Here is a 22,994-nt window from a genome sequence, read left to right as displayed (position 1 = left end):
ACCTGGATCCTTGACAGTTTATATAGGTACATATTACTCTTGTTGTACCTGCCAACCACCACTTCCGGTATCTTGTTCACAATAATGCAGGTGAAAAAAATTCCGACCTCCAATGTACTTTTCACTATGAGTTTCGATATGTGTTCCTTCTATCACTTCTTTTTAGAAGGATGTTGAAATGTTGCTTTTTGGCTGCTTTGGTCATATTTTGACACTTCTTAGTATACAATAGTAGCAAAATTAGAACAATGGTAAATGCAACGGTACTTTATCGGAGCATTTTTGATGATTACTGATTGCTTGTACACAAAGTAGAACCACGCATATTACAGTACTTAAATCAGTTTGAGTTTTGATGTACAATGATTATTTGAAGGCTGTAAGAAGGTACATCTGAGTCTCGGTGAGGAGAGGCATTTGCTTTGATTGAGTCATTCTAGAATTTACATAATATAAATACATTTAAAAGTTTCTTACTACTTGTTCAGTTCCTGATCAGTTACTTTTACAGTCTGTAAAATCTAGTTCTAAAAGGGGAGTATATTGTGGCCAAATCTTCATTTGTTGTTCTGTGAAATATTAACGAGAATCCAGCAGATTTCTTGGCATAACGCGTTTGTCGCAATAATCATTTATTGGCGTCTATGTATTTTATTATAAGTGTTAAAGGTTCGCATAAAGTCAGACTACATAGAAACTCTTAACAAAATGAGGACAATCAATTTGGAAGAGACGAGTTCAGACTTATTCTCTTTTTATTTGGCTAAGTCTTTTACTACGCTTAATTATCAGTCTTTGTGTGTCTTTGATGGCAGCAAGAAGGTTTTGCTCTAGCTGAACACGTGCAAGAAATTGATCTAACTTAATTAAACCCCTTAAACTGCTAATTACAAATTGTTAAGAAAATCGAGCATTCCAGTCCCTTGCTTAACTATTTCAAAATAATGGTTTTCCAGGTGCAAGGAATAGCATATCTTGCTGATCTTGACACGGAATTTAAAATTTACATCTTCGGAGGGATGTTTCACTTTAGAGCCAAAGGGATTACAATGTTTTACCAGAAACAAAAATCTAGAGGGCCATTTGGAATCATCGTTTAGTACATTTACTTAAAAGATTTTGTTTTTCAATAGGAAGAATTTTCTTTTCTGTAGATGAACGTACTTACCTGTCCTTTCACATAAGCGTAGATTTATTCTAAACTTCGTCAATAATAGTTGGTCTATGATAATGAGTCTATAATTACTGAAGACGATTCTTAGTTATTGCCATTCTTTCAGAGTAAGATTGATGCAGAAAGAAATTTTCACTTTTAACTTTAATGTGCTTTTCATGAATCAAGGATTTTGTTGTATGGATATCCTACTCTATCCTGAAAACAAAGCAAAAATGTTCTTGTTTCAGCTGCATTGAAGTTTCTTGTTCCTTTTTTCATAAACTTATGCTGAGCTAGAGATGCTCAAAGGTTATTGACAATGTATTTTCCCAGGATTATTGCTCCTAGTATCGGGCCTGACGATCAAAGTCTCGTCAAAACCTTACATTTTTTAAGCAACATGGGCACCATCAGAGAATGAAGTCGGCAGTTATTGTAAGAAGTCTCAGACCATGGAATCAAAATTCTTTTAAAGTGTTCATTTTGATAGACCAAGCATTCCTTTTCTCATATAAAGAAGGAAAAATGTCAATAACTTTTAATGAAGTTGGGTTGAAGCGCAATGAATACTTACGAGACGTGAGTTCCTTTTGGGAAATAGGCGAATCCTCTTTGCTCTTCAAAGTAACACTCTCTCCTTAGATATTCCTCATCCATTAATTTGAAATGGACCCAGAATAATACTGCTTTTCTTGTATATAAAAGCTGGGCAATAAATGTCATCATTCATTTCGATTGAAGCTCAAAGCTCATTCTTTTTAACTTCTGCTATATTTTCACATGAAACTTGCAACTCTTGGCTAGAGCAAAAATGAGATGGAACTAGACTTTGCTGCCTTGAAAGACATTGAATATACATTAGCTATAGAGCATATAACACTTGCTTCCTATGGCGGATTATGGTGTGCATGTGGCAGGGTCTGGCGCCCAGCTCGCCGCGCAAACAGAGGCCCTCAACCACCCGTACCAAGGATGCCTCATAGCAGGTGCGACCCTACATGTCCTCATGTGCCCACCCACAATGTCCACCCTCTTGTGACCCTCAGATGTTCTTTTCACACATGGATTTTCCCTCCAACCACCACTTCAAATGCTTCAGTCTTCCAAAACTCCTTCTAAACCTAACAGTTCTTTTTCGTTGACAAACATATTTTGTTATTTTTATTATTCTTGTTGTTGGGTACGTGTCAGTAGAAACAGGTATTTTGCATTTATTGAAGAAATATTTTAGGCTTTTAGTGGTGCATAGGTTAAACAGAACTTGGTAGGATGATACCCAAGAAGCGAAGTCAGTCTTTCAGTCTTAATAATCACTATTGAATCTGTTGCATACTAATGGATGCAATAGTTTTGACACTGAACCCCTTTCGAAGTTAGTATTCGATGGCTTTAGGTTTTTATGTAACATCATTCAGGATTATGTTAGGTGTTGAAATTCTTTTATTTGTAAGTTAGATTATGTCCTTGATTGTTTTAATGAACCACCTAGTCGGCATTTTTCGTAATACCAGCTTATTTCCATCGATTTTGGAATTGCCCTTTTTTGGTTTTCCAACATGGCGAAACGTTCCTTTGCACATTCCCTGTCAAATCCTTCAAAAGTGTCTCGGGCCTTATTTTGATGATTGTTGCACTAGGCTTGCAAATCAAAGTTTTAGGGTTTTTTGACACTGCAGCATAAGAGGATTTATCTAAAATTATTATATGCCTCACAATGAATTACTCGATAAATCATTTCAAAAATTTGACATGTAATTCTCGGTTGTTAGTATTACACATTTACTGGAATCACAATGGAAGTTAGCTTAGATATTTGCTGTTTGTGTTCAGTTAGAAACTTACACTTGACTAAATTTTACATTACTCATATGGCATTTTTAACATCGACTACTCCTTTGATTTTTCTAACTTGGCGTTGTCATTACTTTTCCAACTGTACACATTACATTCTACACATTGTAACTTTGTCATTTTTCCAACATTACAATGAATTAAGCATGCACTGTGCTCCATAGTTATTATTCAAACTTTGCACTGAATTTATTCCCTGAATCTAATCCTTCATAGTTCTTGCAGATCTACAGAGGATTTTGCCGTAAAAGTCCCTTTGTCCTTTACCCAACTTTACACTTACCACAAAAAGTATTCCTTTGTTATCTTTTAAACATTTTGTTGAACTGGACTCGGAGATAATTCATTTCTCATTTTTCCAAGTTTACTTGGCCTCAGATCCAGACATAAATCTTCGTTGAATTTTATACAAAATTTAGCATAAATTAAAAGACTTTTATGTTCTGTCCCATCCTCAGATTTTAATGTTATTATTACTCCTTTCTCAAGGCTGAAATCCAAACTAAGTGAGTGCAGTTAGATTTAGAAAAAAATTTTAATGTCCGCTTTTCTTTTGTTAACCTATGTTTTGTACTGTGGGGCTGACTATAGTTTTCAGTTTACATCAACTCCGTTGAAAAATTATTTATAGTTTCATGCAAAAAAGAAATTGCAAGCTACTGATTTGTTGTTAATGGATCCATGTCATTACGTGCAAGTTCTGTTTATCATAAGGATTGCTTTTTGTGCTGGTATTAAAACGGTGGGGAAAGAGGATAAAGGAGAGCTTGTAGTGGTAGTTCATGAGGCATTTTGATACCAGACAAATGTATTCTTTGACATGACACTGTAACAATTCTGCATATACAATCAAATCATATTAAAAACTAGTTGGAGCTTTTGGAACAGGGTCCAGTCTCTCTCTCTCTCTCTCTCTCTCTCTCTCTCTCTCTCTCTCTCTCTCTCTCTCTCTCTCAATCGGAAACGTATTTTTTATCTGAAATGTTTTTATTACCCTCTCATCAATACTAATTTTTAAACAATGTAATTGCTCTAAAAGTCAAAACATTACAGGTACATTCCCATGCATGTGGCAAATAATTCAGTCATAAATGTCCTGAATTGGTTATTCCATGCACCAAAGATAAATTTGTATTTTATAAGGAAGAACCAGTTTCAGTTTTATGTTTTTTTCATCTGAATTCACTGTTGTCACAGATGGATTTGTTTTGCTACAAACAGCCAATACTTTACGATAGCCAAGTGTCTCGGCTCCATTTCGAGGAGCACTCAGAGAGGAGAACTCGACCTATGCTCCAAAAGCCCCCTGTGGGCAGAAAAATGTCATTCCATGAGTGTATGCCATTTTAAACAGCTCTTTTGATTTAAATCCCTGGAACCCAGTCAGTTCACGCTTTTAAATTGCTAATTTTGTTTTTATATCGTCATTTTTTTCCCTTTATCTATCAATCGTTTTTTTTTTCATAAGGTTCATTGGCGTTAATGTCATGTTTTGCTCGCTATGACAATTTTGGTTTGGCATTCTCAAAAGTACTGAAATGGGCATTTGAAATACAATTTTTGCCTAGAAAAGGTTTTCTGAGGCTACAATTTTGCTTATTTCAGTATTTTTGTTTTATTCGACTTTATTTCAGTATACGTATTGCATTTTATGTGACGGATCATTTCAATATATTGCTTTTTGTATTTTGTCTTGTTTTCAGTTTTTTTTACCTTAACAAATGTCATTCTAGTTTCTAGGTTTTCGTTTACTTGTTTTTGGGTCGCCTACCTTTGTTTACTTTTCTGACTAATTGTTAAATATCAGATTGTACAAAATATTTTCAAAAAAAAATCTTGCTTAGCTTGGTATTACCACGATAAGATTTTGACAAGACAGCTCATTTATTTATCAGTCATCATGGGTCAGTGTAGATGTATTGGCAAAACTGATAGACTTTGCTGTAATTTAATGTTAAGTGTAGAGAAAGGCCCCATTTACTGCCTAACACTTGTAGGAGCCAGTTACATAACCCTGACTTGACATGTGAATTTTATGATTTGTTGTTGGCTCCCATCTGCTTCACCCATTTCTACAGCCTTATCAAGATATTCTGCATTTGATCCTCACAGGGCTCCAAAAGCCTTAGGATAGGGAGGCTGGGCATGGTTTTTTTTTTTTTTTTTTTTTTTTTTTTTTGTCTTTACTTAAGCAGAAGGAGTTAAGAACATTCCTGACGATTTTTCTCCCCCTTCTATGGGTAGAAATTGCAGCGACACGATCGTCATGGTAGTAGATCTTGGTCTCCAGGTGGTGTATTAGGCTTTTCAATCAGTGTGAAATCACACACTTTGTCCAATTCAAGTCATCAATCTTTGATGCCAGGATTGAACACAATCTTTGCATCAGTGACTTTACTCATGACCATTTTTTGCCAGTAGTTTGGGTAATTGCCGTGATACCATTTTTAGCACATATGACTCAATGAGAATCATTCTTTCAACTTTTATATCCCCTCAGATTGTTACATTACCATGAGAAAAGCTTTAGTGGCCTGCTTCTCATTAGGATGTTGTCTACAGATGGTGTCTCAAGAACATGACACTGAATTGCTTTAAAAATGCATGAACACCTTTCTTCTGTCAAGTTCCATGACTCTTCATGCATCAAAGACTAAAAATGATAGTTCTTTCAGGGATGACGTCTCAGAGTAGTCATTTACGTAACTCAGTATAACTCAGGCAGCACACATTCACGACCCCTCACCAGCTAGCTCAACAAGATTTAGCAGTTTTGATACACCGCAGTAGGTTCTGCCCTGATAACGCACAGGACTTCTCTTTTGAAAATAATCCTTTTGTATCATCACTCGAAGTATCAAAGTCCATGAATCAGTCCCGATTTTTTCTTCCTCATCTAGTTGTACTGCCTTTTCATGTGTGGATGTGATCAATCTTATGGATCTCACACTTGTATTTCTGTTATGGAATACATACAAGCTACAATGTACTCCTATGCCTTAGCTTCTCACCCTTTGATATGCTATGGTGAAATCAATATAACTATGTGCACTGGCATACCTGTTGTTCCTGTCAATGAGGTGGATGTCATAAATGGACTGGTGTGTGCACATCTAATCTTGAATACCCTTTCATTCACTCACTGTGCCTACACCCTGTGACACATTCCATTCCCACCATGCATGCTTAACTAGACTTGAAAAGAAAGCACTTTTACTGGTCCTGTCACACCATAATGTCCTAACTGCTTGACTGTAGTGATACATGGGCCGTGTTATATTACCTGGTGTAGACTGGACTACTTTGAAGTTGGAGTCATGGGTTCCACTCCTGAAAGAACAGCAGGTGTTTCTTTCCAGAATGAAGCCTCCCTCTATGAGATTCGGCTGGTTTTAAGTTTGAGGAACCATCGTTGAGCTTTGAGCTGCCAGAGGTATTATTAGTGGATGCTGTTCTTCCTGGAGTAGAAGAGAAGATGCAGTGTTGAAGACTGAATTTTGAAGTTGGGGCTTGCTAACCTGTAACATGCCCATATATCTTCTTCTTGATTCTAACTAGAGATTAATTTGTAAATGGTTATGCTTTACACATGCTTGCCAGACCCCTCCTGGCATTAGGACCTTAGTCAAGAATGTTTCTTCACAGATGGCATTGCTGGTGACAATTCCTTTATTAACTTTTAAGATGTATTCAAGAAACTTGCTATGAGTAGTGAACTGATGTTGATATTGGATGTGGGAGTGATAGGGAAGGTTGTAGACCCATCACTGACTTCAACCCTTGGAATCATTCCTGTTTCAAGTTAGCAACAAACGACTCCTCAAGTTTTTACTCCTGCGATAGTCTGGATGTGTTGGTGCACAGTAAGGGCATTATGTTGCCTAGCTCACTTGATGTCTGGTTGGTGATGACACCCTTATACAGAGTTAAATGGGACACCTTGGTTACCTCATCAACCTATGTTATCATTTGGAGATTTTGGTCCCAGTCTCATTATCCCTTACAGGCCGGGCTAAATATACATTAACAATACCCCAAGACTAGGCGGACTTTAACTTTGGCCAATTTAAAAAAAATCACTGGAAAGTTGATATGTAGATGCCCATGGTAGAAGAAACAAGCTTCTAAAATAATTTCTGTATCTTCCTCAGTGAGTTGAAGTAAATATTCCAAACCCTTTTCGAGGCCTCTTTCCCAAGACATTCATAAAAATATGCTAATTTTAACGAGTTATACATGCTCTGTCTAATATTTTTTTACCTTCTTTTGCAAAATTACAATTATAGCTCACATTTAAAAAATAAGAACTAGATCCAACAGCAATCCCTGAGTATAGTTATGGACAAATATATATACAAGATGTTCTGGGATGGGGAGAGGAAGTACATTTCTCAATGAAATCTCAAGTCCGACTTTTCTTCCTGTATCCTGAGATGAGGTGAGAGTGTTGTCATTTATGGCCCATTCAAGTGATGGGAACATTTTCCTGCAAGATTCGTTCAAATATCATGGCACAAAATTAGGATAATCATATGATGTGCACCAGTAGATGTATGTCATTAGCTTGAATTTATACATAGCAACTTTTCTCATCCGTCCTACAGTGGAGAGAATACAAAGACGTCGAGTACTCACGAATGAGTGTCTGTAATCTATGCCCTCCTGCAAAGTTGGGCTAAAGTTGCAAGGTCTATTAAATTCACTGGAGAAGTTGGTACCTTGTGCCCATTTCAGGTAGAGATCTTTGCAGCTGAAGCTAAACAGACAATGGTCTGCCATGAATCAGCCAGACAATTTTTATGGTCATCCTCCCACAGAATTCCTGGCAAACCTTAATTGGTAGCTAGGCGAACAGAACTTGAGAAAAGGGGTCCTTCTCTTACCTCCTGTAGGGATCACAGGCATATCAAAGGAGGGTTGCTTGGTCCCAAGAATGCGGGGAAATGCACGTCAGTGTCCTAAACATGAAAGTGTCTATACTGCTCTTCAGTCTTTCATAAGACCTATGCTATCTTACCAGGAAAATGTAGGTAAGACCTAGTCTCCAACAATATGCCACTTGATAAACGCTCTAATTTGTGAATCTCCATTTTTATCCCAGAGAGGGTTTGTGGTGGTTGACACATTGAGGAGAGAATGTAAGGTTCTTCCTGCTGAGTGATCTCTGCACCGAGAGGTCTGTGTCATACTAGAAAAGTTGTGGGTTACACCTTCAGTAACTCTTTTACCTCTATTTTTTACACAAGCTTCCAGACTACTGGGGATTCCTGCCAGACCAGATAGCATGGGAAAGCAATGCTTTCATGGTTTCTTAGGGCAGTTTGGATGTTTTTGCCTTTCCACCTTGATCAGGCTAGTTTTGGACATTCTCCTTCAGTTCATTAATGTTCAGGTGACTTTTTGACCTTCTGGTGAACCTTCTGCTAATACTTGTGGGCTGAAGAAAGCTGTTTTATGAGCTTACCTTTCAGAGTACCATAAAGCCATAACCTGTTCATTCTTCATGATTGGAGGTTATCAAACAAATCTTCATTAAGACAGACTTTTTGTTCCAAGTTTCTGACAAAAACGTAAGCAGTGAGATTTTAATAGTCCAAATGGACTGTCAATATAGCTGGTATAGTAGAAGATACCTTGATCCACTCACAGTCACCATCCCATTGGTAGAGAATTTCTTGAAAGTAGGGATGTTGAGCTGTGTTCTTTAAATGAGCTTAGCTTTATCTGCCAAAGTTCTTCATACCTCCCGCAGTGGACTTAATACTAGTTCGGCCCAGTGTTTTTAATCGTTTTGCCTCGGCCTAACTTATAAATTAATTTCTTTCCCTGTCCAACTAAATCTTTCAAACAAAGAATTGGAATAGAAGTGGCCTGTCTAATGTAGCAGGCTTGGAACTAAGACACAGGCAAGTCCCACAAAGCCTCATCCCGGTCCATTAGTTTACTTTCCTCTCTGCCTTTTTAAGTTGGGAATGAGGAACACCAACTTCTGTAAGGCCAATGAAAGGGGAGGAAGACACTTGTTTTTATTGTTTTGATCTACCAGCATGCACAAATACAATATTTAAAAACAAATCTATTTTTCTGGTACAAACCCATCACTTACAAATAAAATTACCGCTGTTGACTCCATATCTCTTGCAGTAAGGTTACCAGTCATATCGAATGATATTCTGCTAGTAGGGGGGCCCTTGAGCCCTGGTGTGTGTCTTGAAATGGAGCTGATACACATTTAGGCTATTGTAATGTGATGAATTTAAACAGAAAAAAAGTCTGTTATGATTTTAGAAACCTCAGTTTTCGTGGAAACTTAGCTAGTTACAGAATTTTGCCGAACTTATTATGGTCATTCATCTTAAGTTGTCATATTGCCATTAGTTCGTACAAGTGAATTTAACTACATCGGTATCTTGGGAAAAGTTAAAAACAAAACTCCAGTATTCATGAAGCCTTTGATAACTTATTTTACGTCCATCCATTTATGGGAAGGATGTGAACCAGTACGTTTTGGCGCTTCCTTCATTTTTCAGAATAAATCTTCATATGACAGACTTTAGATTTCCTCTTTAAGCTAAGGATGAGTACCAAAATATTATGGCAGTCCATTTTTCACATATAAGTTTTATCTTTCCTGTAAAAACACGTTTATGACTGACTTTAAATCCTATAAGTTGGGTACATGAGAAAACCATTCATTAAACATCTATGTAGATATATTATGTGGTTCGAGTAACTAATTCCTATTATCATATCGTAAAAGTGAATGTCTGGTGTTGATGTTTTTGTGTACCATATACTTCTTTTTTTTCAATTCAATTGAATAATTGAATTTTTCATTTTATTCATCATAATGCCGTCACCTTGTAATATCGAGTGCATTTAGCTTATTTAATGTAAAGTATATCTATTCCATTGTTTGACTAATCACGTGCAAGTTATTGGAGAGAAATAAACTTTTAGAAATACTTTATCACTCTAAATCTGCAGTATTTACTATCTTAAGTTCATTATCAAATGAACTATAGTCGATTCATTTAAGGTAGATTCTTGTGCCTACAAGACGTTTGTTTGGCGGCTTCTGATTGGCTGGTAACGGGAGGTAGGCCGCTCGCTCAGTCATTATTGTCGTCTGTGGCTTAGAAAACTAGCAATATGTTTATATTTCTTCAATTATCTCACGCTTTGCTCAAGATAGGAAAGATTAGGTCATACCACAGGATTTGGTATTAATTGTGCACTAAGTCATCTGTTCCTGTAATCAATAAGATAAAACATAAAGGAATTGCAACGAGTAAAAGTGAAGAGGGAAGCATTTAATTCTTTATACCTGTTTTTACTTATCATCGGATTTTGCATCATTAACGCCACGAAGATCAAATAAAACTTGTTTTTTCATACAACAAATACACCCTGAATACGCTGGTGCTTTCAGATTTTAGATGTGTGTAATATGCGAAGAGAAGATGAAGAATATGTCTTATTATGTTGCATCCGTAAATGATTCAAGTTTAACGGTATTGCCGAGAGAATGGGAGCTGCAAGGCGCCGTTGCGTGTTCGTCTCAGCAAGAGATTTGAGTTGCCAATTAGCGATATAAGGGTTGCAGTTTCGACAATATTTTGCATATTATCATTACATATTCTGTAATTAAATATACAGAAATCCTATTATGACTGCCGAACATTTTCAATCCAACTTCATATAGTATGTCTGGACATATCTGATAACGAAAAAAATAATAGCAATCAGATGGATGCATCTGGTATCGTTAGCTCAGATCTAGATGGGCCGCGGGGAATTCAATCCCGCAAAGAAGTTGAACTCTGTGGATAGATTTCGCATGCTTCAACTCAGCCTAAGCTTTTAGTCAGGTTGTTTCTGAATATTGTTTCTGATTTTATTTTATGAATATATTTTCAAACCAAAGAGATATCAGAAATATTTTTGAGTGATATGAAATAATAATCTCAGTGAAGTAATAAACAACAAAGAATTAAGAAAGATTGACTTCCTTTCAGGCTGAGTCAAGTAAAGATGCAACATTTTCAGACATATTCTTCATTTTCTCTTTACATATTACACACATCTAAAATCTGAAAGCACCAGCGTATTCAGGGTGATTTTCATGTTTAAAAACACAAGATTTTATTTTCTCTTGATTGCATAAATTATGCAAAATCCGACAATAAATAAAAACAGGCATAAAGAATGAAATGTTTTTCACTTCACTTTTACTCGTAATTCCTTTGTGTTTTATCTTATTGATTTCAGGAAAAGATCATTTAGTTGTACATTTAATACCGAATCCTTTGGTATGACCTAAACTTCCCTATCTTTTGCAAAACGTGAGAAAATTGAAGAAATATAAACATATTGCTAGTTTTCTAAGCTACAAACGAAAATATGACAGAGTGAGCGGCCTACCTCCCGGTACCAGCCAATCAGAGGCCGCCAAACAAACGTCTAGTAGGCACAAGAATCTACCTTATGTGAATCGACTATAGTCGCTGAGACAGAAATGACTTGTCATATTTGTTGTAGTTAACAATTACAACTCCAGAGCTGGGATGATTCGTTGGAACAATTCAAGTTCATTATCACACATTGTCTTATTTTGGAATTAGAAAAAATGACTCATCTTAGGCATAGATAGAAAGGTAAATGCTCATAAGCTCCAGCTTCTATTGCGATGATATTTTGTCTTTTCTTTTTATTTGATAAAAAGAAAAGAATGGATCATTTTGCCCTCATGGTTGCTTGTACTCAGACATTTGCTTTTGGACCCTGTCAGCTCCTTTGAAATAGTGCTTATAGCTCTCTCAGGAATCATCGTCTCTTCTTTCAGGAAAATAGAGAAAATATGGTCAAATTCTACAAAATGCAACGACCTGTTACAGTAATTATGACAAATGGCAACCCTTTCATTAAAAATACAAAGCATGCAATCTCCCTTGTAGGTGTATCTGCTTTTCATAGAATGTTTAGTCTGTTATTGGCTACTAGGTGCTGAATTATTCTCTTGACATACTAAGAGCTTGTGCTTGGTGAGTAAAAGCATTCAGTAGTATTTTATAATATGATATTTTTGTGCTTTTTGCCTTCTGTTCCTCTCTCTTCTTCTATGGTAGTTTCATTTTTTTCACTACTTTTTCTATAAGGCAAGTTTATAGTGGTTTTACTTTTCATCAAACTTAGAACACATAACAATAAATGATTTTTTATTATCTGTCTCACTATTATCACCATTTACTCTCTAAAATGCAGCTCTTTTTATAGTAACTTTTATAAGCAAAAAAAAGCCTTTGAAAATAGTATTCAAAAGCATTTTAGTATCTAGATAAACTTTTATACCTAGCTCATAAATTTAACATTCAAAGACAAATTTGTTAATTTGCGATGATTTAATCTAATGGTAGTTTTGATGAGTCACAAAACAGTACCTTCAGTATTTCAGACTATCAGTGCAATGTTCTTGTTCATTGTAGCATCAGAGGCATTTGTGTTTGAAGGATGTTTCATGTTCAGTCGGTTGCAGTTATACCTGATTCACCAACATCACTTTATACTCATGTTAATAATGAATGCTTCTTTACTAGCACTAATGGAGATGTCTCACAGAACTGGGAGACGGTTGACACCAAATGAGTATAAACTGACTAAGGCCATCAAGTACAACTGTTGGCACCCACACGTTTGTCTTACTCTTTTGCTTATACCATGGCAGCACTCGGTGTTGGAGCTTGGAGGTGTGGGCTCTTCCCACACTACATCTACCTTGGGCACCTCAAGTGATGACGTATTTCAAGAAGAAGACGAAGACGAAGAGGAGCAGGAGGAGCAAGAGGAATCCAAGGCAAGGCTAATTGTGTAAGAAGAGGAAAGGATCAACAACAAAAGGATTTCAGTGGATATAAGAGAATAACAAGAACTATTTCGCAGTCTTGGGAGAATTCATAGTCGAATGAGAATTGGATGCCGAAAAAGATAGCACAAATGCATTGGTGATTAAACAGTTTGGGAATTCAACCGAAGTTCACTTTGAATAAATGCAAAAGGCTCAAAAAGAAATTTCCATATTGTACTTCATAACGAAATCCTTCGAAATCCTGGTTTTGTTCAGGGAAGAAATGATGAATAAGCAGAACATCAGTCGATTCAAATAAGCATAAAATTGAACATTGGACTAACTATTCAAATCCCTTTTAATGATGATGCAAAGTGTCTAAATTCATATTATCACAGGAGTAAAAAATCTAGTGAAAGGATAAAAAATTCTAGTAGAGTACACCACCCCTTTTTTTTAAATATACTGAACAAGGTAATGATTTGCTACAAGTGATTTCCTAGGGGTTTTAACAAGCTCCTAGCGCGAGTACCTGGTCATATATTTTGTGGTATATATACCAAATCTAACCTTGCATATATACTACCTATTTTTCCAAAGGTAAAATTAGTCAGTAATGAGATGGGGCACATTTTCCCCTGAGGGCTTCAACTCAATTTTCCTTGTAACTTTCGAGAACTAACAAAGCCCCTCCCGTCTCATAAATAATCAACTTCTTAGTCCAGTACTATGTATTTGAAATTCTTTCAATGTTAACATTTACTAGCAATTTCTAACTTTTTCCATTGTTATTTGCTGACACACCGAAATGGCGAATTTCCCATTATCTTAACCGGATCAACATTAGCATTGATTTTATGGTCATACTTGTCTACCGATCTGTAAAATTAACTGAACAAATTTTATTAAAATGTTCTTATTCAGTTATTCAAAACGATTGCAGACTATTTCTTGCGGTCAATATATTTGTTGAATATAAGAAATCAATCTGCCGGGGATTACCAAATCTCTAACTAGGCAGATTGAAAGAGTGACGCTACAAAAAAAGGAATGTCTTATGTTTCCCTGACTTGACTTAATATCGTGGAGCGTTTTGGCAGTTTATTAGAAAACTAGGGAAAACATCAATTGGATGATAATCATAGATGTAGATTATTAGTTCGTTAGGTGTGCCAAATCACAAGACCAAAAGAGGGAAACTTCTTTCACTTCGAGTCATTAAATTCTTCCAGACCGGAGTGAAATGAAATGAAATGAAAAGAAAAGAAAGCCACCTTAGAAAACTGAATAGACTACACTTATTAGGAAAGGATTTTTTTGTTCATATTTATTAGTTAATCATTAGTTTGTAAAAGTATTCAAGTAGGTGATAATGATAGATAAAACATAGTCTGGCTGCAATGAGTACTATAGTCAAAAGAGATTTTATTTACATCCAACTGCTGTTGACTTTGCTTTATAGAATGGGGATTTGATCACCTACAGGGTACAGAAATCAGTCTTGTGAATTGAAATCATTTGAGAGTTTCACTATCTTCTTTTTAGTTGTTTCAGATGGAAAACAGAAAATCCGTAGGTACCCTTCTGAAGATGATAAAGGCTGTTATGCATTAAACAGATATAGCTGGGATATTATTTCTAAACATCATAAGTTTTTCATCATTCTTTTTATTCATGATGAATCCCCATTCCTCGCGCTTCATTTTTATTTTAGATGGCGGGGTGCTGAGAGGAATGGGCATTTTTGGGAAACTACAGTCAGCACCCACCCAGAAAACTCAAACAAATGAAATGTTGAACATTAATTAAGGAAGTAATTCCTTCCTTAATTGAATACGTCATCCTTCAGATTAAATGCTTCCAGATAGCATTGAACCATTTGTCTATTCTGAGAGAGTCGTGCTTTGGATCATATTTGAATGGAAAAATTGTTTGTCTTTTAATTTTCTTTCGAAAAATAGTATTTAACACTATCAAATTGACAGGATGACAACAGTAAAGACCATTTTCACAAATAATACTCTTCAAGTTTATCTAAAAGTAGATATGTCAAAGTGTTTCCATTAATTCAGAGTAATTCCATTACGCTTTGATTTCCATCTTTATGAATTTGAACTTCACTTTCAAAGTTTTATCCCTGGAAGATTGACCAAGTAATTTATATAGTTCATAATCACTTTTACAAAGACTTTTCAAAGATACATCCCCCACCCCCCAATAATTGATGCTACCAGTGGTGGCGTCTGAAGGAAGTGGGACATGATGGTGTTCAATCAATGTGACATTGAAAATTTCTCCTAAAAAGACGACAGCAAACCAAGTGTCACGTCCCTCGTCCTTCGTGTCCTCCTTTCTCTTTCGCGGGTGACCAACTAGATATTTTATCCAGGAGTCTTTTTACATAATAAATGTGTGGGTCTTCTTAAAAAAAAGGCATTAGACTTTTTTTTTTTTTTTTTTTTTTTTAGATCTAGAGGAAGATTGTAGTTTGTTTTCTGAAGTAGAACTGGGGCTATCACTTGAACAATTAAAGAATAAACACACTCCTTTTCCTCCCCTCCCCAAAAATAGCACTGCAAACTAAGTCATTTTTTTCCATACTTGGTAACCCTGTTAGCTTCAAGCAATAAGGAACAAATTATTTTAGCTGTTCCTCCTGATCTTTTATTGAATAGAAATTTCATTCTAGTACCTGTAGACGATTGTAGTCATCGTATTACACAAATAGACTGCCTCAAATACATAATCATTTTTTATTCAACTTTGTAGTACCTGCTGATAGTCACAAGAAAAGGCACCAGTTTCAAGGTCTATTTCAGAATTTGCGCCGCAGTCTTCTATTGGCTAGCAAATGGACCAAATACAGTGTTCCAGCTCCAAATGATGATTTCAAAGAAAATAAAGTCAATTCATTAAGGAAGGTGTTCCAGAAGAAATAATAGAACTACACAGCACTTTTTGAATTTAGTTTCGAGAGCGATTGTTTATCAGATGTGTTAATCCCAGAAGAATGAGTTAGTTAGAACGTTTAGTTGAGTGAGGAAGAACAAGAAAACTGCCTAAGTTAAAGAGGACAAAGGAGACTGCTCTTAAAAGACATTTACCAGCTCTGGGAACTTCCTAGGAATAGCAGTAAGGTCCTTTAACAAATGTCTCCTACATACAGGGTAAGGTGGCGAGGTCAAATAGTAACATAGGATATCCGTGGAAGGGTCGAGGTCTCCTTTATGCCTCTTTCATCTTCATGCATGATGGAGCCCTCGAACAATCCTGAAGCCTATGGGACAAGTCCTGCCTCATAAATCTTCCATATGTGGTGCTGCCATATGCACGAAATTGTCTCAAATTTCATGTTAGGTTCCATTCTTGACCCTAATTCACCCAAGGAAGAGCTTAAGTGAAATTAGTCCAATTTCTGTGTATGTGTTGGTTTGATCTCGTATGGAGGCCAGAAGCCTGAGTGTCCCTCAGATTAGTGCACCTGAAATTCAGAATCTGTTCAGACGAAACCTTGAGTGGCTTCGGTACAATGGGCTCAGCCGGTGCCAGGACTGGGCTTCGTGCTTTTGATCATTTCGCGTTACAACGTGTTAGGTTTGTTGGTCAGTCGCATCATCAGCAGTTCATCCGGTGCTTTGGCTGCATAACGTCTAAAGGCAAAACCTTTCTAGGCTCATTGTCAAAATCATCTCGCGTCCATTGAAGATTTGTCGTAGAGACAAATTTTTCTTGGATCCTTTAATAAGATTGGTGAAACATTTGAGGTGAAAGTTATCACATTAGCATTGCAGCTTTTAAATACTGAGTGAAGTGTTCATGAATGACCATATGACATGTTTAGATGTGTAAGGTTCTATCTATACTTTCATGTGTAATATACTCCCTTTATCTGTAGACAATCCTAAAATATAGATGTAAAAGCTATGTATTAAGTGTGCCAAAATGTTTAGTTGTCAGTCTAAAGATGATGTTTCAGATGTACCGACTAACTTGTATACACCCTCGCTTCTAGTTGAGACTTCATTGTACTATGCGTCGAAAGTTGGATGGCGCTCAAATTGTATGTTACATGTGGCAGTATATAAGAAATTATTTGTCTGTTTCATGTAGTACATGTTCTTAGAATACAATAACAATTTTAATATTATTATATCTAAAAATAAAAAAAAAATAAGGTCTTCACTGCAAGATGAAAAACGCTTGTGGTGATAGGCAAGACTCAGTCAATGAAGGAGGGTTGGCAGATACTTTTTTTCTCAAAGATTTTTGGGCACGTTCGAAGTGGTTTTTTAAGGTTAGGAGATTTGTGAATTATACAAGTTCACGGCCTTCTATCCCATTCCCCATGCGCTTATTACCCAGTTCAAATGGGCTTCAATTCTTAAAAATTACCTTGAGGAAAGAGGAGGAGTGGCACTTGCCTTGGTCGTGGGAGACCAGTAGCTCAAGTACTGTTTCTGCATTTAAGAATATTAGTATTAATATGAGTGACCTCCTGCATCTAGGTAGTGTTTAAGAATTGGAGTCAAAGTCTTCCGCTCTCTTCCACTCTTGTGCAGACTCACTCGTAAAGACCCTTAGAAGTCTTGAGTTTGGAGTTGGAATATGAGCAAAAGAAGGCGTCATGAACTCCTCTTCTTGGTTTCTTTTCAAGATTTTGTGAAAGAGAAAATATGTAACAGGATAGAACGTTGAAAGACCAAATTGACTATGGTGTACTTTAGCACTTGGGATGGATAGTACAGTTCAAAACAGAGAAAGAATTAGAGATGGAAGAAGAAAAGACAGAAAATGATAAGAAAATGAGAAAGGATTGATATGCTGATGAGTTATAAAAAGCAATGGAGAGTACCAATGAAAGACACTTCAATTCTTGTATGGCATCATGCCAGCAGACTTAACACCCACATCCTCCCACCGTGGACGGACTCACATGTTTTACATGTCTGGCCACAATGCCATGATGCTGTAGTCTTTGGGTCATGTTTGAGACCCCATGAAATGCCATGGCAAGAGGATATTAAGCATGTGGGTATTAGTTATGGGTAGAAATACCCAGTTATCAGAAATATGTAAGTCTGCTGCTGCAGTTGCAGGTACCAGCGCTTCGTTTTCTTTGCAGTTGCTATGCTACTGCTCAGTATGCATGGGATATAAAGAAGGAAGCAACGAATAATACTACTGATATGAGAGACATCGCAAATGGTTTTCATAGAGACACTAGAGGACTCTGAGCTAAAGAATGACGAAATAGATTCCGTTGTACATGAGTGTTGTCGAGCCAGTTTGTCTCCCCAGTGCATACAAGTACAATATTCAACCATTTCGTGCTACCCACTGTTTTATTATCCTTATAACTAGGTTATGAGCTTGTAAAGTCATTAAAAAATTTATAGTAAAAGTAAGCAGATATTTTGGTGCTGGAATGACATGCTTAGCTTAAGAGAATACTCTATATTTATTCCATTTTGTTTATATATGAAATACACAAATGTGCACACACACACACGCGCGCACACTGCTATTAAGTACTTGTTATTATTACTGGTTTATGCAACACAGAATGGATATGTAGAGACTTTATTTCATTCCTTATCAACAAATAACAGCTATATTTGATAATTTGAGCCCCTTGAAAAGTAGTCGAATGAGTAAATGGTTGTTCGGAGGATACAAGAACACAAGTCTTTAAAACACCGCGGCATTTTCAGCTACCAACTATGGAAGGAACTTGGCTATCGCCCATTACAGTAGTGGATCCTTTAGATTTTGATTTTCATAAAGAATACGTCGGAATGGTGATCATTTGAAGTCGCTCTTTTGGTGCTTCAGAGGGTCTTCATTACTATATCTTTCCTGTCAAGTTTTATCTGTGTGGTACAGCTTATTACTTGGTTGTGTTAACTCAGAAATTTCGAAAGATTACATCAATATTTTGAAGAGATTGCTCAAGCCTGTAACATTAAATAACAATATTTTGAGGCTGAAGTTAATGTGTCATGCTTTTCCAGAGGATTCAGCCCAATACACTGGACACTTTTATTACAAATTACTGGTTGTGTCTCCATCAATTGTGTCTAAGAAAAATCTGGCAATTAAATCACTATATCTCTGTAATGCTGCAGTTATATACTGCTGGCTAAGCACGTTCTGGCTCACTGCTTCAGATTTTATAATAAGCAGGAGGAGCAAGATTTTAGGTGACAAGTTATACTTTTGTATAGGAATTAGTATTTTAACGACGTTTAAATAATTCATTTTTAATTCACATATTTTTTTAAATTGATGTATATGTGAATATTGTGCAATAATAATCATGTTTGATGAGACTTGTCTTCACTGACATGAAAGTTCTGAACAGCCTCCCCGGTCCCAGCGCTGGGCCATGTGAGGAAAAATCTAGATTTTGTTACAGATCAGCTCAGGAAAAAATGTCATCTTCGTTTCTTTGTAATTTTTAACAACTCATGAACACTTTCAAGGTAAACATTCAAGGTTGCACAGCAATAGTATCAGCAGATTTGGAAATTGTCTCGTTATTTAATGAAAGATTAAAACTGTTTACGAGTGAAATGTGAACATAAGAGAAGATAACATCGTATACTTTGACGAATAATTATGGTGGCTTTTAGATAAGAAGACCCCATATTTTAGTCTGACTTTCATGTTAACTCATATCGATGCTAAAAGGCGAGAGTCCTAAACTACAAAGCCCTCTGTTGTGATATTTAGGGTAGGGAGCACCAAACAACCGAGTCGGTGATATGAACAATAAATTAAATGCCTTGAATGTATTACAAGAGTTAAGGTCTCATACTTTAATGTATTGCTGCCTGTAGCCTACATCGTTGGAATTGTCGGTATGTTATAAGTGAGGTATGTAATAAGGTAAGTATCATGAGTCAATATCGTCTAGTGGTGACCATGAGTCAACTGAAGTTAACGGCAGATTTGTTTACATAACCTACGTGCCATGTTAACTGAGTTAGTAAAAAGCTTAGAATACGTGGTCGGTAAGTGGGTGAAGCACCGGTACAGAGCGTTTTAACACCACATTGGTAAAGGATTTTAGTGCAGGAAAAAAAAAGTGTAAGTGTTCACTACAACAGCTGTTTTCAAGACTGAAGGTCCCACCAGCCTTCGCTACCTTGGAAGATTGCACGGGATTTTGAGGTTGGTGTTTTTTGTATTTAAAATATGGTAGCTTAAGGATTTGTCATTGGCAGGCGTTTTGAATAGAATTTTCAGGGCAAGGGTTTTGTGTCTGGCTTATAGGATATCTCCCTCACTCCACCTTTTTTATGATTCAAGTGTCTTCTTAATCCGCAGAAAAGTACGATATTCCACGAGTTGGCCAGTTTTAGATAGAGTAATAGAAATAAGGTATGGCCCATCATCTGCGAGGTTTTCCTCCTGTTACACCTTTCAAACCTTTTACTGTCAATTTCCGTTTCAGTCCATGGCATAGTGCCAAAACTCGATATTTATATATAAGATAGGGCCCATCATTTTGAGGACTGGTTGATATGATGCTTTATTTCATTTGAGGTATAACAGTTGTTTGATGTTTTTCATCACTTACTGTCCAATTTTTTTTTACGTATGTTTGTTGCAAAGACGACTTTGATTCCTTCAAACTATTCGAACTTTAAACCAAACCTTAGCAGTTGATTGTAATACTAGTTCATGCTTTGCCATATAAGGTCTTTTGGTATCCAGAAAATTACAATTGCAACAAGTTTTGTCAATGCGGAATCAGTGAGAGGTGCCTCCTGTTAGTGAGATTATTTTCTTTTTTAAACCTATGAATATTATTTCCTCGCTCTTTGTTAAGAGGATAACGAATATAGTTAGAGAATTATTAATAATTCCCTAGGGCTCGTGCCTCCCCTGGAAATTGCTGACGTCCCCCTAGTGGGGAGCGTCCACCGGTTTAAAGAAAAATACTGGGCTACGCTAGTACTCAAATTTCCCCATGGTCATTGTTGTTTTATGTAACTTGGAATAAGTATTAATTTCGTTCTGAAGTGGCGTGGTAGTATTTGTTGTTACACTTGTGCTGGCTTAAAATTCATGAAAGTTTATATTTGATTTCATTGCTGCACTTTTGCTGGTCTGCAGTTATATTATTTTGTCACTGGGATAATGCTCTTATGGTGTCAATAGTGGCTAAATTAAAATTACACTAATCAACATGGCCGGTCTGCTCTGAGTTCTGTGTATTCTCCGATTTTGCCCAGTTAATTGAGGAACACACGCATTTTTCTGGTAATAGATTAGACCTCATATTCACATATGGGTACCGTTTAGCTAGGGTCCTACCGATCAGTTTCTGCTTTAGTGTACATCCTACCACCACATTTGTACCCTACACTATCTAACTTAAGGGGAAAATCAAAAACGGAAGGAGGATTGCCATTTATTGTTGTATTATAAAATTTAAAAGCCGTAGAGATTATGAAACAAGAAATTTGATTTAAATTCATAAAGAAAGATATTTTAATCGTTTAGATAAAACCATAATGAATGTTGTTTTAACTTTATCGCCTTCCAAAATTCGACCCCTTGTATTTGCGCCGACCGGCGAATCTTGATTCATAGACTTGAATATAACGATTGCTTTCCGTTCCAACCATTTGCTCTCTTAAACTGATAGAAATTATACAAGAACAAACCTCCAGGCAATAACAGAACCGGTCAATCACAGCGGATGGTAATCCAGTATGCTTTGTAACCTTACTACGATAGTTCCGTAACCACAAAAAATGAGCTCAACGATTGCATAAAGTCACAAGTTGCAATGCAATTTTCCACTTATATCGGTATACAAAAGAAGTTATTGCCATTTATTAATCAGTGTACGTTAAGAAGTTATTGCCGTTTCTCAATCGGTATACAAAAAGAAGTTATCGCCATTTCTTAATCGGTATATGAAAACTAATTACATTTCTTAATCGGTATACGAAAAGAAATTATTGCCATTTCTCAATCGGTATATGAAAAGTAATTACATTTCTTAGTCGGTATATGAAAAGAAATTATTGGCATTTCTCAATCGGTATACAAAAAGCAGTTATTGCCATTTCTTAATCAATATACGAAAAGTAATTACATTTCTTAATCGGTATACAAAAAGCAGTTATTGCCATATCTTAATCGGTATACGAAAAGCAGTTATTGCCATTTCTTAATCGGTATACGAAAAGCAGTTATTGCCATTTAAGCAGTATACAAAAAGCAGTTATTGCCATTTCTCAATCGGTATACATAAAGAAATAATTGCCATTTCTTAATCGGTATACGAAAAGCAGTTATTGCCATTCCTTAATTGGTATATGAAAAGAAGTTATTGTCATTTCTTAATCAGTATATGAAAAGAAGTTATTACCATTTCTTAATCGGTATACGAAAAGTAATTACATTTCTTAATCGGTATACGAATAGAAGTTACTGCCATTTCTCAATCGGTATGCGAAAAGCATCTATTGCCGTTTCTTAATAGGTATACAAAAGAAGTTATTGCCATTTCTTAATCGGTATACGAAAAGAAGTTATTGCCATTTATTAATCGGTATACAAAAAGCAGTTATTGCCATTTTTTAATCGGTACACAAAAAGAAATTACATTTCTTAATCGGTATATGAATAGAAGTTACTGCCATTTCCCAATCGGTATTCCCGTTTCTTAATAGGTATACGAAAAGAACTTACTGCCATTTCTTATTCGGTATACAAAAAGAAATTACATTTCTTAATCTGTATACAAAAAGAAATTACTATTTCTTAATCGGTATACGAAAAGAAATTATTGCCATTCCTTAATCGGTATATGAAAAGAAATTATTGCCATTTCTTATTCGGTATACAAAAAGAAATTGCCACATCTTGATAGGTATACAAAAGAAATTATTGCCATTTCTTAATTAGTATACAGAAAGAAATTATTGCCATTTCTTAATCGGTACACAAAAAGAAGTTATTGCCATTTCTCAATGGTTTACCTTGATACATTTTGCTAAATTGTTCATTTGACTGAAGATGAACCCAGGGTAGGATTCGAAAGCTTTTACATAGTTTTATAAATTTATACTACCGCTACCATAGTATATTATTGTGCACTTTAAAGAACATTCCATATATAGG

At 36.0% G+C, this 22,994-nt stretch overlaps 1 protein-coding gene across 7 annotated transcripts in view; it reads left to right on the top strand.

Annotated features, from left to right (window-relative positions):
* LOC135201018 (uncharacterized) overlaps positions 1–18,184 on the top strand; it is a 115,342-nt gene extending 97,158 nt beyond the window's left edge. For 3 of the 7 annotated variants that reach the window (XM_064229847.1, XM_064229842.1, XM_064229848.1), the window contains 2 exons: positions 3,497–3,513; positions 12,732–18,184. In XM_064229847.1, the coding sequence (XP_064085917.1) occupies positions 3,497–3,513; positions 12,732–12,870 (156 nt within the window). In that variant the 3' untranslated portion in view covers positions 12,871–18,184. Of the gene's footprint in view, positions 1–2,073; positions 2,143–3,496; positions 3,514–12,731 lie in introns of all 7 variants that reach the window. The other 4 variants (XM_064229849.1, XM_064229841.1, XM_064229846.1 and 1 more) reach the window with 3 other exon arrangements.
* The last annotated feature ends 4,810 nt before the right edge of the window (positions 18,185–22,994 follow it).

Source organism: Macrobrachium nipponense, chromosome 27, assembly GCF_015104395.2.
Source record: "Macrobrachium nipponense isolate FS-2020 chromosome 27, ASM1510439v2, whole genome shotgun sequence".
Lineage (NCBI taxonomy): Eukaryota > Metazoa > Arthropoda > Malacostraca > Decapoda > Palaemonidae > Macrobrachium > Macrobrachium nipponense.
The sequence above is the reverse complement of the archived record's forward strand: the minus strand, read 5'-3'. Positions and strand labels throughout refer to the sequence as shown.